General features: G+C 36.5%; 1 protein-coding gene across 4 annotated transcripts in view; it reads right to left on the reverse strand.

Moving 5' to 3' along the window:
- The window catches only part of WWC3 (WWC family member 3), a 96,948-nt gene that overhangs the window by 32,985 nt on the left and 49,971 nt on the right, over nt 1-13,992 (reverse strand). For all 4 annotated transcript variants that reach the window (XM_027639134.1, XM_027639127.1, XM_027639117.1 and 1 more), the window contains 3 exons: nt 11,865-11,994; nt 6,154-6,303; nt 4,553-4,626 (listed from right to left, as the gene is read on the reverse strand). In XM_027639134.1, coding sequence (XP_027494935.1) covers nt 4,553-4,626; nt 6,154-6,303; nt 11,865-11,994 — 354 coding nt within the window. The remainder of the gene's footprint in view (nt 1-4,552; nt 4,627-6,153; nt 6,304-11,864; nt 11,995-13,992) is intronic.

The following is a 13,992-nucleotide window of genomic DNA, read 5'->3' on the forward strand; positions in this document are numbered from 1 at the left end:
AGTTCTCTGACACTTCAGGTAACAGGGAACTTCTCCAACATACAACACCCAGAGGATGTGGCTGTGGGACTGAAGACACATAATGAGGGGTGTAAGAACTTGGTAATTTCTGGCATCTACTGACCCACTTCAGCATGGATTATGATTTATATCCAAAGAGGGGAAGGCTAAAGAAAGAGGAAGAAAGACATGGAAAGAACAAGAAGCTGGGGAACTCAGCCAAACGCTCACAAAATTTCTCCACTGTGTCTACTTTGGCTGTTCCTGCAAGTATGTGCCACTGTGGCTTTGGCGGACAACACGAGTACGCTCTGTAGAATATCCAGCCTTCCTGGCAGCCTGATTCATTCAATAACAACGAGCTCTTAAATTAGCTTAAAGAAACTCATGAAACCTTTAGAGTCCACTGGCATTTTACAGATAAAACTCGGTACTGAAATTAAGGAAAATTGCAAAAGCCTACTAAAAACCAATGGAGAGGAATCAGCATTTTTCTCCAATTCACAGGTGAAGTGGCACGATGAAAACTTTAAAGACAGTTCAAAAGCATGTCTCAGTTCCTTTTATGACCCAAAGAAACTGTTTTATGTTTAAAAATTGACACAGGGAGATTAAGGTTTGGCTGGGCCATGTATTTATGATATCGAACAGATTACTTCATGCTTAAATCAGATTTTCAGATTAGTTTAGCGGAATAAAGCATACAAATTACTGAATTTCACTAGGTATTAGGTTAGTTGCCTTGAATCCTGCCTACAGAAGATGAAGTTTAACAGGAAAATACTTGACTGTGCTATTGTATAAGTACTGGAATGTTGCTACCAATATCCAACCAACACATATTTTGTCAGTACAAGTTCAAACCGCACTGACACACTTCTGATTGTGCTAGTGTTTTTAAAAGTCCAGTTGGAATTTAATTTTTGAAAGGAGACAACAAGTATGCAACAAACTGTACTGAACAGAAAGAAGAAACATTCTTAAAGAGAATGCAGAAATATTAAGCATAGCTGAGGAAAAGGTTTTTAGAAGGCTAAAAGAAATCACTTGACAAACAGTGTAGGTTTCTATGAAATGAAATAAAAAGTAACATCTTTGAATTCAAATTTACAAAAGACACAAACAAACTACTGCTTTTTCACCCAAATTAGGTAAGCTGGTTGAAGATGCCTGGATGTATTAGTTCATTAAAGTCGGCTACCACCAGACTGGACTATTAAAAAGTAAAATAAAAAAAATCACAGTTAAAGCTTTTGGTGCTTCTTATTGGAGGGATCATTTTTCATCTACCAATTAATACAACTCAAGGACGTGGCACTGCAGCAATGACATTTCATGATCATTTGCTAATATACTTCATGTAGTCATTATAATGAACTGCACAACTTAAGAGTTATCAAAGAAAAACAATTTGCTTTTGATTTCTCTTTCTATGAAACAGTCTATTCAGAAAAGTGCTCGAGGGGTACACTTCCCAGTGTGCAAATGCTTTCATGAGAGGTGGTCTCACTGAAATAGCAACTGAAACTAAAAACAGTATTTATCCAGGCAGCTTGGGGCTGTCTGTTCAAAAAGACCGTCCTCCCTCCCTCCTGCTTCTCTGGAGGGCCACACTGACAGATCTGAGAGAAGAAATTTCATGGAAATAAGGTACAGTTTATTTAGAAATAATGGGGGAGGGGAGAGCGGCACAGAGAAGAAGAGTACAGAGCAGAAGAAAAGTGATTGAGCCTCTCTTCAGCATGACTGGTGAGTTAAAAAGTAGAACTTACACACCTCCTCTCAGAGCCTGGACCAGAAACAGGGGAGAGGATCTCTTCCCCAGTGTGCTGGAGATGCCAGAACCCACAGCACAAAACATCTGAAATACCCATGGGAAAAATTAAATTGCAAATCATCCTTCCTTCCTTTCCAGTGGGAAACTGAAGGGGGGGGGGAACCTATGTGAATGTCTTAATTTATTCAAAGGCCAAACCACTCAGTAGTTGGAGAGATTTTTGAAGTAGGAATTAAATTGAAATTATCTTTTATGAGGGAAGAGAGATATTTCACAAGCACAAGCCAACTTTCCTGCTATCACTGAGTCTCATCTCCTGAATTCCTCAAGATAGTTCATTCAGAAATCCCAACAGTGCATTTCCTTGCATAGACTCCATACACAGAGAACATATTTTTATTTTTAAAGGCTTTTTACTACATATGGCATATATTCTGCTTTTATCTGGTTAGATTCACAAGACTAAAACACAACACTGCCCCTCAGTTTGCGGGGCTTTTTGCCCGCTTTCCTTCAAGGCAAAAGATATGTTTTTCTCCAACAGTGCATTTTAAAGGTCTCCCATTAAAAGTTTGTCTATTGTACTTATTTGCTATACATTTCCACACCCCATTTGACAAGCAAGTAGTCATAAATACTGCCTTACAGTTGTGACATACTGTAGCATTTTAATTTTCTACTTTGTAGATTTTAATCCATCACAGCACATTCCGTCACCCACACTGCGCAGTAACAGTAGTTATTTCACCAGCCAAGGGAGAACGAACACAAAGATATTTAGTAGAGACAAAAGCTCTACAGAAATGCCAGCAAGCTAAGGGGAAGGAATGCATGATAAATGAAGAATGCAACCACAGAGATAACTGGTAGGGGCAATGAGCTTTGTGCAGTTCCACTCAAAAGCTGAAAGCTGATTACTTCCGTACAACACACTGTGGAGAATAAGGCTACTATTTTAAAGCAACTAACATGCTTTTGCTAAATAACAGATCACTGTCAGAGCTACTATCCCGGGACAGCGAAACTACTCTTACTGCAATTACCATTCTCTAGTTGGAAGGTTAGTTACCCAGATTTTCTACACTTAATTAAGATTAAACCCCAGCTCACTTCTGAAGTTCAGAAATACTGCATTCCATGCAGAAACAAATGTTCAGCATTTCCAGCTGAGAAATGCTTTGCTACTAAAAAAAAATTCACCCAAAAAACCCCAACACCTCTCTGCCCCCTCCAAAAAAACACCACTCCATCTTTTCCCTGCAATAACACAGAAGAAGAGAATTGTTTTGAAAAACACACCTAAAAGATATGTCAGAAAAGTGAATTAAAACATTTTAATACAATCTTCATAGCATCAATGGCTCTGTTAAACTGAACAGTGCAAAACTAAATTCTATCATTCTTCTTTCAGCAATGAGTCCCTAAACTATCACTGGACTAGTAAGTGCTAAGTGTTAAGCCTGTGACAAAACAGGACACTGACGCGTTTTTGTTTTGTTCCTTTTTCCCCAGTTATTTAACGTTTGCTAGGTAATCGTCACCAGTATTCACATACAGTATTTACAATGCAGACTTTCATTCAAGGTACAAATCCTGAAGATTTAGCTATGTTTATCTAACATGCTTTCACTAATTTAATTTTTTGAAGCCTGTATTGTGTTCAAATGTGGATAAATTTTCCAAGAAAAACGAAATGGTGAACTGCCTATAAAGCTTCCAATTCCTGCCAAGACACGACAGCATTACATATTCCCCTAAAGAAAAAGTCACCATGATATGAAAAAAAGAGGCAAAACCATTGAACTTCTTTTTTTAACCCTTGTTCTGAGAGATGTAAAAAAGTGGAAAAATAGACAACACTGAAAAGAAAAAAAAAGATCTAACTTGATAAAAATTTAAAACTAAGGTTTTCGAAGTTAACTATACAGAATCTTTTAAGTGTCAGTCAATATCAATAACAGAATGTTCTATCAGCACAAATTACAATAATCATAAGTGCATTAAATACCGTGTTCGAGTCATCATCTATACCCACACCATTGTCCTGAATATGTGGCAAATAGTTTGAAAACAATGAGGTTCAATGAGGTTCCACTAAACCATACAAGTACACAGTACTTTTAAAACAGTACTAAATAAGAAAAGACTACTCCTAGAAACTCATGGAAAAACACTGCGCGACTGACCTCCACAAGAGAAATTCTTATAATAAGCAACCAGGTTGAATGACTTAGTGAATAATTAATCTATTTCAATTAATAATTTTTTCACTTTTATCGATTTTTTTGAATCTCAGCGTTTATTTTTATGTACCCTTTTGTTCAGCTCTGAACATCTTCATTTGTCTCACGTGAGGTTCTGCATTCTTTCTTCACACTGGGTTCATGACTTCAGTACACTGAACTTAGAACACAGGTATGCAAAGCTTTGGATATACTGACAGACAAGGCTGGTAAGTATAAATTTAAAAACTGTTTATACTGAGGTTTGAGAAGGAGGGTGAAAAAATGTAGAACAGTTTAACTGAACTACCACAGTTTTGTGTTTATACAAGTGTAGAATAGGGTTGGCATTTAGCTTTATCTCTGCAAACAACATAATAATCTTATGAAAAACTCTTATGTTTACCTAAAATTTTATTATTTGTGAACTACTAAATCGTGAACAAATTAGTCTTTCCAAAAACGTTTCAGCAGGAAGGCCAGTTCCAGTTCTACTTTGAAAATTTTAATCACAAGAGTAAATGTAAAACCCAATAAATTTATCTTTAATTACCTTTTCTTGGCCTCTTCATATTGCCAGTTCAGTCTTACTTTGTCTACAAGTCTTGTTTTGTCATCAAACCCAAACTTGCAGAGTTGAAGAGCGAGGACAGGGGAAAAAAAGAGAGGAAAAATTAGAATTTAAAAACACTCACCATAAAGGGATAAATTAGTCTCACTTACTGGACTCACTAAAAAGCTCTTCATGCTTTAAGTAATAACATAATAAAAATCAATTTTATGCTTTAGAAATACAAAACTAGTTTACTGCTAAAAATACAGAAGATAAAAGAGCCCTTTCAATAAATTATGATCCTGTAAATCAAAAATTATCAAACTGAATCACTGATGAATGGTCAAAGCTTTTCAAATCTATCCAAGCCTAAAACACAAAAAGTGAAATATTTTACTGTTTGATACAGCTATTTTATGGATAGCTTAATTAGAAGCAATTCACATTACATTCCCTGTACTGTGATGTTACCCAACACTTACAGCATTAGTACATTTTAAATATTAGTACAAAAAAATTACCTGATCCTTGAAGCAGTTATAGTGTGTATTTACGTTACAACTCCTACTGTATACAGTTCCGTTTCTACAGCAATTTCATTCTTAAGGCATTAGCAGTAGGGAACTACTCAGAAGTTTGTTTATGGTCTAAAAGTTAAAACTTAAGTCACTATGCAAGTGCATTGCTGCATCCCTGGAGTTCTCATCCAGCTGCTGGTTTTGCTCTCTGCATCACAACATGGGTTAAAAATCCACCTTTTTTCTACTCACATCTTACTACCAGTAATTCAGGGAAAAATCAACATAAATATGTAATTTTATTTTCCTTACAAAAAACCTATACCTGCTAAACACAATTTTCAGACTGTACTTGTCTTGGATAGCATTTAATGTGTACTGGAAGGGGAAAATGCTGCTATGGTCCTTTTGGTAATTCCTTTCAGAATTCAATAATCCCATTCACCACCTATCTGAAAAATGACATCCCAAAGACACCATCTACCTAACACTCAAAGACAGCCTAGCATTAGCTAAGTTTTCTTAGATTCTTGAGAAGTGTATCTTCTTAAAAACACAAGATTTCCTCTTTTGTAGGGACCCTCTGGAGACATCCAACTTGGTAATGAGTCATCAGTGAACAAAACAATGCAGGACAGACGGGATGATAAGAGCCAATAATTTAGATGATTTTTAACCATATGTGGATAACATCCAGACTGCAGTACTAACAAACTACAAACAGGTTGTCTTCTTACTTTGGTATCAATCATCCACAGAAGCAAATGCTTTATTACCAAAGTAGTAACATGAGACGTGCTCTGCTGGGCTGGCTGAGTCCAGGAGCTGATTTTACCTGTCACTGACCTGTGAACATGTCCCTACATCCCTGTGCCATGTCCAAGCAGCAGAACCACCAAGCCCACAGCTCAAACACTCTGGAAACAATAAGCAAATGCAATTCCCTCAACACCAATATTGCTTTGTAGTTTTCGTTCTGCTCCAGCCAGCACCTCTTCAATTAAAACAGGAAATAACAATGTATCACTATAGTTCAAAACCAGCTATTTTCCTACAGCAAATGTTTCACACAGGAACACATACCTCTCCAGTGATGTCAGTCTGAGAACAAGCATCACAGTGTTGTTGAGGTAAACAGGAGTCACTGAGCGAACTAGAATTGTGCTGCAGATCCTGCAGCGAATCTGTAATACAACAGCTATTCCTGAATCCATCTGTTAACTTGGCCAGACTCTACAGGAGAAGAGATTTTTTTAAAATTAGAAAAAATACTTTATAATACTTTTTAATAACAGAAAACAAATTAGGAAAATTGTATTTAAGAAATATGACTGGTAGCTTGCCTATAGAATAACTGTTTACAGAAAGCAAAATTCATCGCAGCGTTACTAATATGCAAAAGCTTTGCTTTGAAATAAACCTCCCTTTTAAAAGATGCATGTAACAGTAAACAGATTTTAAATTATTTGTTTCAGATCTATGAATGCTTTATCTTCTGTATGACTTGCAGTTCTTTAAATCTAGCAGCTGTCAACTTCACATTAGCTGATAGAGAAGACAAATGTGATTCACCTGCCCTTTTGCCATCTTCTGCACAGGTTACATTCCTTAGCCACTACTGTTATCACATCCAACTTGATGAATACCTTGTATTGATTGTACTTTTATGACAGCTGATTTCACCCTTGTGCTCTCTTACCCAGGGTTCACATAGTTGTTAAGAGATATTTTACACTTTGGGTTAAGCAAGACACATCGCTGAAATGTCTAGACAATGACACAAACTGTCAGGGTAAAGCAGACTCAAGCAGTCTTTAAGGGCAAAGGGGAACACAATAGAATCACACAAAATCATAAAAATAACTTTTCTGACAATATAAGCTTGGTTGACAGGCTCTTAAAACTCCTAAAAAAAAAAAAAGATAAAATTGTTAACATTGCTTTTATTTTCTCATTGTGCATTCTCTCTTTTTCAAAAATTACAGATAATGTAGTATTAGTAACAAAAATCACTGTGCAGGCTGTCATTTATGACAGAGACTGTAAGCAAAAAACATCAAACAACTACTAAAATAAATAAATAAGTGATTTCTGTCCTCTCACCAGAAGATGAAGGACAATCTAATGTGGAAAAAAAAACCCAGAAATTTGAGGAGCTGTAGTAATTTATAAATCACAACATAATCAAACAATCTGGTTCTAAAAATACAGATTTTAAAAAAAAAAAAAATCTCTAAAACTGCTTAGTCCAGTATCTGAACTACAGAATCAGAAACAAATCTGAAGCACTGCATCAAGAAAAGGCTGGCCCTCAGGAACCTCAGTGACCACTGATGATTTGCAACAAGCCCAGGCTACTGTCCATATCCAATTATCAGGAGATTTCTCAAAGTGTAATTTAAAAAGGATAACACAGCAATGCTGCTTTTCCTTACAACAAATTCAACTAATGTAATCCAGAAATGAACCTGTGTAACAAGAACTGTTTGCTGTTGATAGGAACAGCAAGGCCACCCTGAAGATGGCCATCCTAGGCATCTGGTTTCAGAGCCTAGGAAGCATCTCATAGGATGGAACTGCAGCAGGCCTGAAACTGGCCATAAAAAGCAGCTTCTTCTGGTGGCCTCCATTTCCATCATACACAGTCCATCCATTCACTCTCATATACCAGTCTCTCCCTCAGGCCAGCCTCCACTGGAGATGAAAAAGAGGGAAAACGCAGTCTGGTACAGGATGAATGAACAAGCAGGTTCCTGGCTAGAAGAATGTGGGCCTGTGTTCCTCCCTGACACCCCCTCAGGTGGAGAAAGGAAAGGCAAGGAGGGACATAGGTACACACTACATGTCAGAGACCAGGTGCTGCTCCCTCCTCAGTCTCTCTCTGCTCTTACTACAGGGTCTGAGTGGGGCTGGGATTTCATGCTCAATATTGGCAGGGATGGAGGACAGTGCAGAGCAATGCCAGATATGCCAGCAGTGGGACAAGGCTACCACCACTTGCCTCCAGAAACCTTACTCGTTTTGGGTCCTCCAGAAAAGCCAGCTCTTCTGCCACCTTCCAATTGAACTGAGCCATCTTAACATGAAGAACAAAATATTTTCTTCTCATTTCTGAGACAGCAAAATTCAATTTCAAGTTACATCGCCAAGAAGTCCCTACCTCGTGTCCCTTTATCCTCCAAAATTTGCTCTGAAAGAAACTGCTCCACAGCATGGAAAAAAGAAGCGTCTTTTACTTTAAGAAAACTGCAGACTCCTGTCTAAATTTCTTCTTCAAAACTCACTGGAAATCATCCAGTCAAGTCTCCTGTCGTATGGAGCATCAAGAGGGAACCCTAGTGGGTTTGTAACATGGAAATAATAATTTCAGATCATGGCCTCTTCCCAATAAAGCATGGTCAGTCACATGAACAAAAACTCAGGTTTCAGAAAGCCTGCAGTTTCTCCCAAATAAATTATGTCCCATTTGCCCTCTTTGGCTAACACACATTATGTTACAGGTATGTGCAACACCACAGATCCTGATGCCAGAATTTAAATCTAAATTTTTGCCTGTATTTTAGCTACTTTATACACTCCTGGTATGCTCCGGACACCCTCCAGCATTCTCTCTGGCAATGAAGGGCTACTTGGCTGCTGGCCAGGCTTTCTGTCTGGGCACAGTTGCTGAACCCTGGTCACTACTTACAAAACTACAAAGCATTTGACAGGTGGCAATCACCAAGTAGCATCACATTAACTTACATCTATTTTCACAGGTGACTGTGCCCTAGGGCAAGCATAAATGCCTTGAGTCCTTATAGCTGGATGAGTGAAAACACAGCCAATCCTAACGTGGAAAATTACAACCCGAATTAGACTACTTTTAAATAGAAACAATTTACATAAACTGCTCGGAGTAATTTCCTCCCCAGCTATATGGAGGCATCCATCTTTCATCTAGAATTTAAGAACTGTTTATTGCAATCCCACAGAAACTGCCAGAGAGCCTACTGTTAATGTGAAGTTCTAGGCACAGCAGCCCAGACTTACTCAAAAAGAGACAAATAAGCACTGTCATTTCATCATTGTCTGTTGTCAATTGATTTGGGAGCTCTCTGCACAATTTCACTGCAGTTCCTACCTAACCTATTTAGCCAATCTCACTGGTAACAAAAAGAAATGGAAAAAAAATAAAAAAACCACAAAAAGCAAATTCCTGTGCTTCCCAAGGATGAAGGATGATATTTTAAAAGCATATGCACACTGGGACAGAAAAAAAAGTATGAAAAAGATTGAGGAGGAGAGACAAAGAAACTGCTTTCAGGAACCTAACCATACACCTTTATTATTCAATGTTATATAAAAAGTTCACCCACCGTTTTGGAGCACTGACACCGCATATTTGGCTTTATTTGTAACCACAGCATCCAGTTTAAATCTGACCACCCTCTCCTTTCCTTGTCAACCTTTTCTCCCACACAACTAAATCCAATTATCATATTTCTACAGCAGCTACAATTTTCCAAGCACCTACACAAGACTGAGTCACTTCTACTATGTTTAGTTCTGTTGCTTACACTGGCCCCTGTCTACTTCCTTTCTCTGAAATAAATCCCCATCTTTTTACACAATACTTCAAACTCCTCTATTAACAAATTTCAAAGCAAAAAAGATTTCATAACAAAGTTTGTTTTACCAGTAGTAGCTTTAAAATGTAGCATTTTCGAGGATAAAACAATTTCAATATTGATAGGAAATTAAAAATCAAATTCTGAACTCATTAGGAAGATACTTAAAATAAACTTGCACTTGTTAGACAAAGCTAAATAAATCCAGAACAATAATCTTCAAGTAATTATAAAAAGCAAAAGCACAGGTAACTATGGTGACAACAAAAGTAATTTTTTGGTCAAAATTAAAAAAGTATCAGGCAGAGAGTTGGATATTTTTGCAGAAGTTGGCAGAAATACACAACTTCTACAACTGTAGATGTTGTAAACTATGGCATTTAATTCCTTATTACCATTGCAACAAAACATGGAGAACTGTTTTGCATGCTACACTCCTGTGGGAAGTTATTTTCTAGATTGTCCTGGACTATATGTCTGTTATCAGATGCTATCACAACAGATTCATTAAAATAATGATACTTCCTAGACTCATATTTCCTGTATTTCATGTAGACAACACATGAAAAAGGATTAAACACTTTTCATTTTTCCTTCTGTCTTGTGCAACCTCTACATTCCAGTTCTGCGAGTATTGCCCAATCCTTGATGCTAAGCTTGATCCCAGACTTCTAACTCCCTCAACACTGTATTTAAAAAAACTGCAAGTGCACTTAAAGTTGGTTTAACATATATGATTTTCAGCATCTCAATGTTTACAGCTGAATTTACTGTCACTGAGGGCCAAAAATGTTAGGAAAAGAGGGGGGAAAAATGTACTGGGGGACTGAAAACAAGGCCAGTAGTTAAGTTGCTCCAAGATCTCACACTTATGTCTTTATATTACCAGTTCGTTTCCTAAAATGTGTGTTACCATATCCATGAAGAACTGCCTTTCTAATAATTTCTTGCAAGCCAGGTATGTGGCAGGCTGAGAATCACTTTAAAACTTAGCCAACCCAAAATATCAAATATGTTAAAAGCTGCCAAAGCAGAAACTTTCCATAGTAACTTAAGTGTTCTGTCTACTTGAACAAGGATTTGTGGTCCATCAAATGACCTTTGTGTAATGCTTTGGAGACTGCATAATTGTATAACTATGGAAATTCATTATAAGTAGATTATAAGCTACCCATATCATTTAACAATTAAAAAAAAAAGAAAGAAAATCAAAAAACTACTGCAGAGAAAACTGAAAGAAAATGTTTGAATACCAATATTAATTTAGTATAGTTCCAAAACTTTAGATAACAAAGATGTCTTTTTTCATACAGATGTTTGAAGACTGTATGAAGAGAATTGCCCTTATCACCTCTCTGTATCTACAGCACATTTTAGCAAGTCTATATTGAAGGCCCTGTGGTGGCAGAGGCTCATTTTCCTTTGATCAAGTCCCTATCACATTAATAACACAGACACACAACTGAGAGCTCAAAGCAGGATGCAGAATCCATTCAAAAGTTAGACCACTACTCAGGCATGTATCTCCCCTCAATCCTCATGCTCTGATTCATAAAATAATTTTAAGGTTTCGTTATGGTTTCTGTATACACTGTATTTAATCATACTTTTTAGGGTTTTGTGAGAACATTTTAAATTAACGTGTGCTTTGATGTGGGTACTTCAGAGTTTGGGGCAAAAAGTGACACAGTAACATAGAGATCCAGTTTTGTGAAATACTTGGGAAAACATGGTTGACATGGTAAACATTTTCACACATGGATTGTCAATCTTACTTCATTATAGGTAATACAAAGAGACATTAAACAAAATGAAAAACAAATACTGCAAAACAAATTTTTTATTTTTTTTTTTTAATGCAGCATAATTAGTCCATGGCAGCCTTAGACATAGCAACAATGGAAAGCTATATTCAGTAAAGACATTGACCTAAATGTAACTTAGGTAACTACATTACCTAAGACAAAAACACAAAATGTGTACAAAACTATGAGTTCACACTAAAGAAAATGACTACTTACCTTTTTTGAGCTGCTTGATATTGGTAATTATCAAACAGAAAAATCAGTTTAGGGCACCCTACTTCATTATTTAAACTTGGTAAACCCAAAGCAATCCCTAACAAGAAAATAGCGGTAGGTAATTACTATTTAGCAGTTATCAGTTTAGTAGCATATTTTTTACCTGCATAAGGTCCTGCCTTTCTTTTTCACCTGTGCATATAGCTTTCTTTATGGTTCGAAGTTCACTCATTATAGCTTGTGCTTCATCCAGTCTATAATTTGTATGAGCATTTGACATCTTACGATCAATCCTGTTCAAAAGAGTAAGACAAATTCAGGAATTTTCACATAATTAGAAAGCACATAGACTTCTTAAGATCACTTGCTTACTCATGTACCACTTCATTTCCGGAAATAAAATTATACTCTGCTCAGACCTAACATAGCACTCAGTGCCAAGTCCACTCTAAAGACAAAGCAAAGCAATTATCTACCAAGGTTCTTCAGAACCAACACGTTTCCTCGGTTTAATGTCCTAATACAGAGCTTTCTACGGGCAATGTCTGTGGCCTATTTCAAGCAACAAAAGTAAAATTAACCTAAAACTAACCTACGTGGTGGTAACTCAAAAGATAAGGTAGCAGTCTAGCTGTCACATTTTCCATGCAGCACTACACATTGCAATATCTCTTCCAGGACTTTTATCTGATCTTGCTTTAGAAGTTTCTAACAAAGGCTATTCATTTTCTCAGGATGAAAATTTTAATTCCTAAGATTTTATTGCAAATGCTTTCCTGCTCTTTAAGGATCTTTGAGTATCTTTTCTATAAGACATCATCATCCTGCACTGAAAATCATGACACGGGACCATCTCAGAAGATTTTAAATGTAAACTCAGCGAAGAACAAGAGCACTAATCATGACATAAGGCTGAAGTACTACTACTGTTTCCATCTTGAGATAAAAAACTCTCAAGTGGAACATCTACTGGCTGAGTTTTCAACCTTTTTTCCAGCAATTCTCAACAGTAAAGGACAACATATCAGGATGCAGAAGCATAATCCAGTGTACCATCTTGATAATTTGCTTTGATTTATAGATCAAGAGATCGCACTGAACTTAAAAGAATAATCATTCGGTCCTGGATGTACAACAAATGGCCATAGGGTTTTAACAGGTTTTACAGGTTGTCCACAGCAATTAGAGAAAATCATGTTAAGTTCCAGTTAAAATATTAAAAACTCAATTTTCCTGTTAATGTAGCATAGAAAGTGTGCATGTAGAAAAAAGGAGCTCTGTGTAATGGTGCTTAAGCCAATGCTCAGAACAAACATCTTCAGGAAAAGGTGTATCTGGTTAACAGAATTAAAGATAAAAACGTACACTGGTCACTACAAAGGGCACCAGTTTTCAAAAAGATGTAGTAGGAGAGGGCATGCTACACACATAGGACAAGAATATCCAAACTCTATTTAAAATATCGAGAATAACTAAAAGTTTCAAGGTAATTATTATATTAAGCTAAGAGTATCAGGAACACTCAGCATGTTCTGTCAGTTAAATACAACCAGTGAAATTCCACTTGCATCAAATTACTTGCTTTAAAATTAAAATATTAAAATGAAAAATCAAAAGGCTTGAATGAAAATCCTGTGGTTTTATTGTGCAGCTCACAATACTTAGGAAAAAAACCATAGGTTGGGTTTCTATGGTTTTGGTTTGTTTGGTTTTTTTCTGACAGTTCCTGCTTTCGGAGGTAACACAAAATAAATCTGAATGTCAAGATTTCAACTTTAACACAATTTTCGCCATGTTACATAAGAAAATATAGAAACTTTTATGATTATTGGTTCAAGAACAAGAAAGGACTTAAATTTCATGTGGATTAAGGTTGGAGTTTTTGTTTGGTTGGTTTTCCTTTTAATCTTCACTAATTTTTAGTTAAAGTCCTGAAAAGATAAAACCATGGTAAAACAACTAATCCAATTCACTAAAAGTCACATGGAAAAGACAGCACGTTTTTATCTGACGGTGACTGTAATGTTAAGAATGTAGATTCCATCCAAACATTGGACATGAAAATGCCTCATTATACTGTTTGCTAGGACCAAGGTGGCATTTCAGGAAAAGGAAATTATTTAATTTCAACCAGATTTTTTTCCAGTAATCCACATATTCCTGTTCCTAGACATCACTTTGGAGCCCGCCTTATGAATCAAAATTTGTTTAAGGAAAGAATCAGAAATACTGCCGAAAGTATTTATGCTTAAATCAGTATTGCTGTCAACCCAAACTGACTTAAGCAGCTT

Source organism: Corapipo altera, unplaced genomic scaffold (genome assembly GCF_003945725.1).
Source record: "Corapipo altera isolate COAL_440 unplaced genomic scaffold, ASM394572v1 0, whole genome shotgun sequence".
Taxonomy (NCBI): Eukaryota; Metazoa; Chordata; class Aves; order Passeriformes; family Pipridae; genus Corapipo; species Corapipo altera.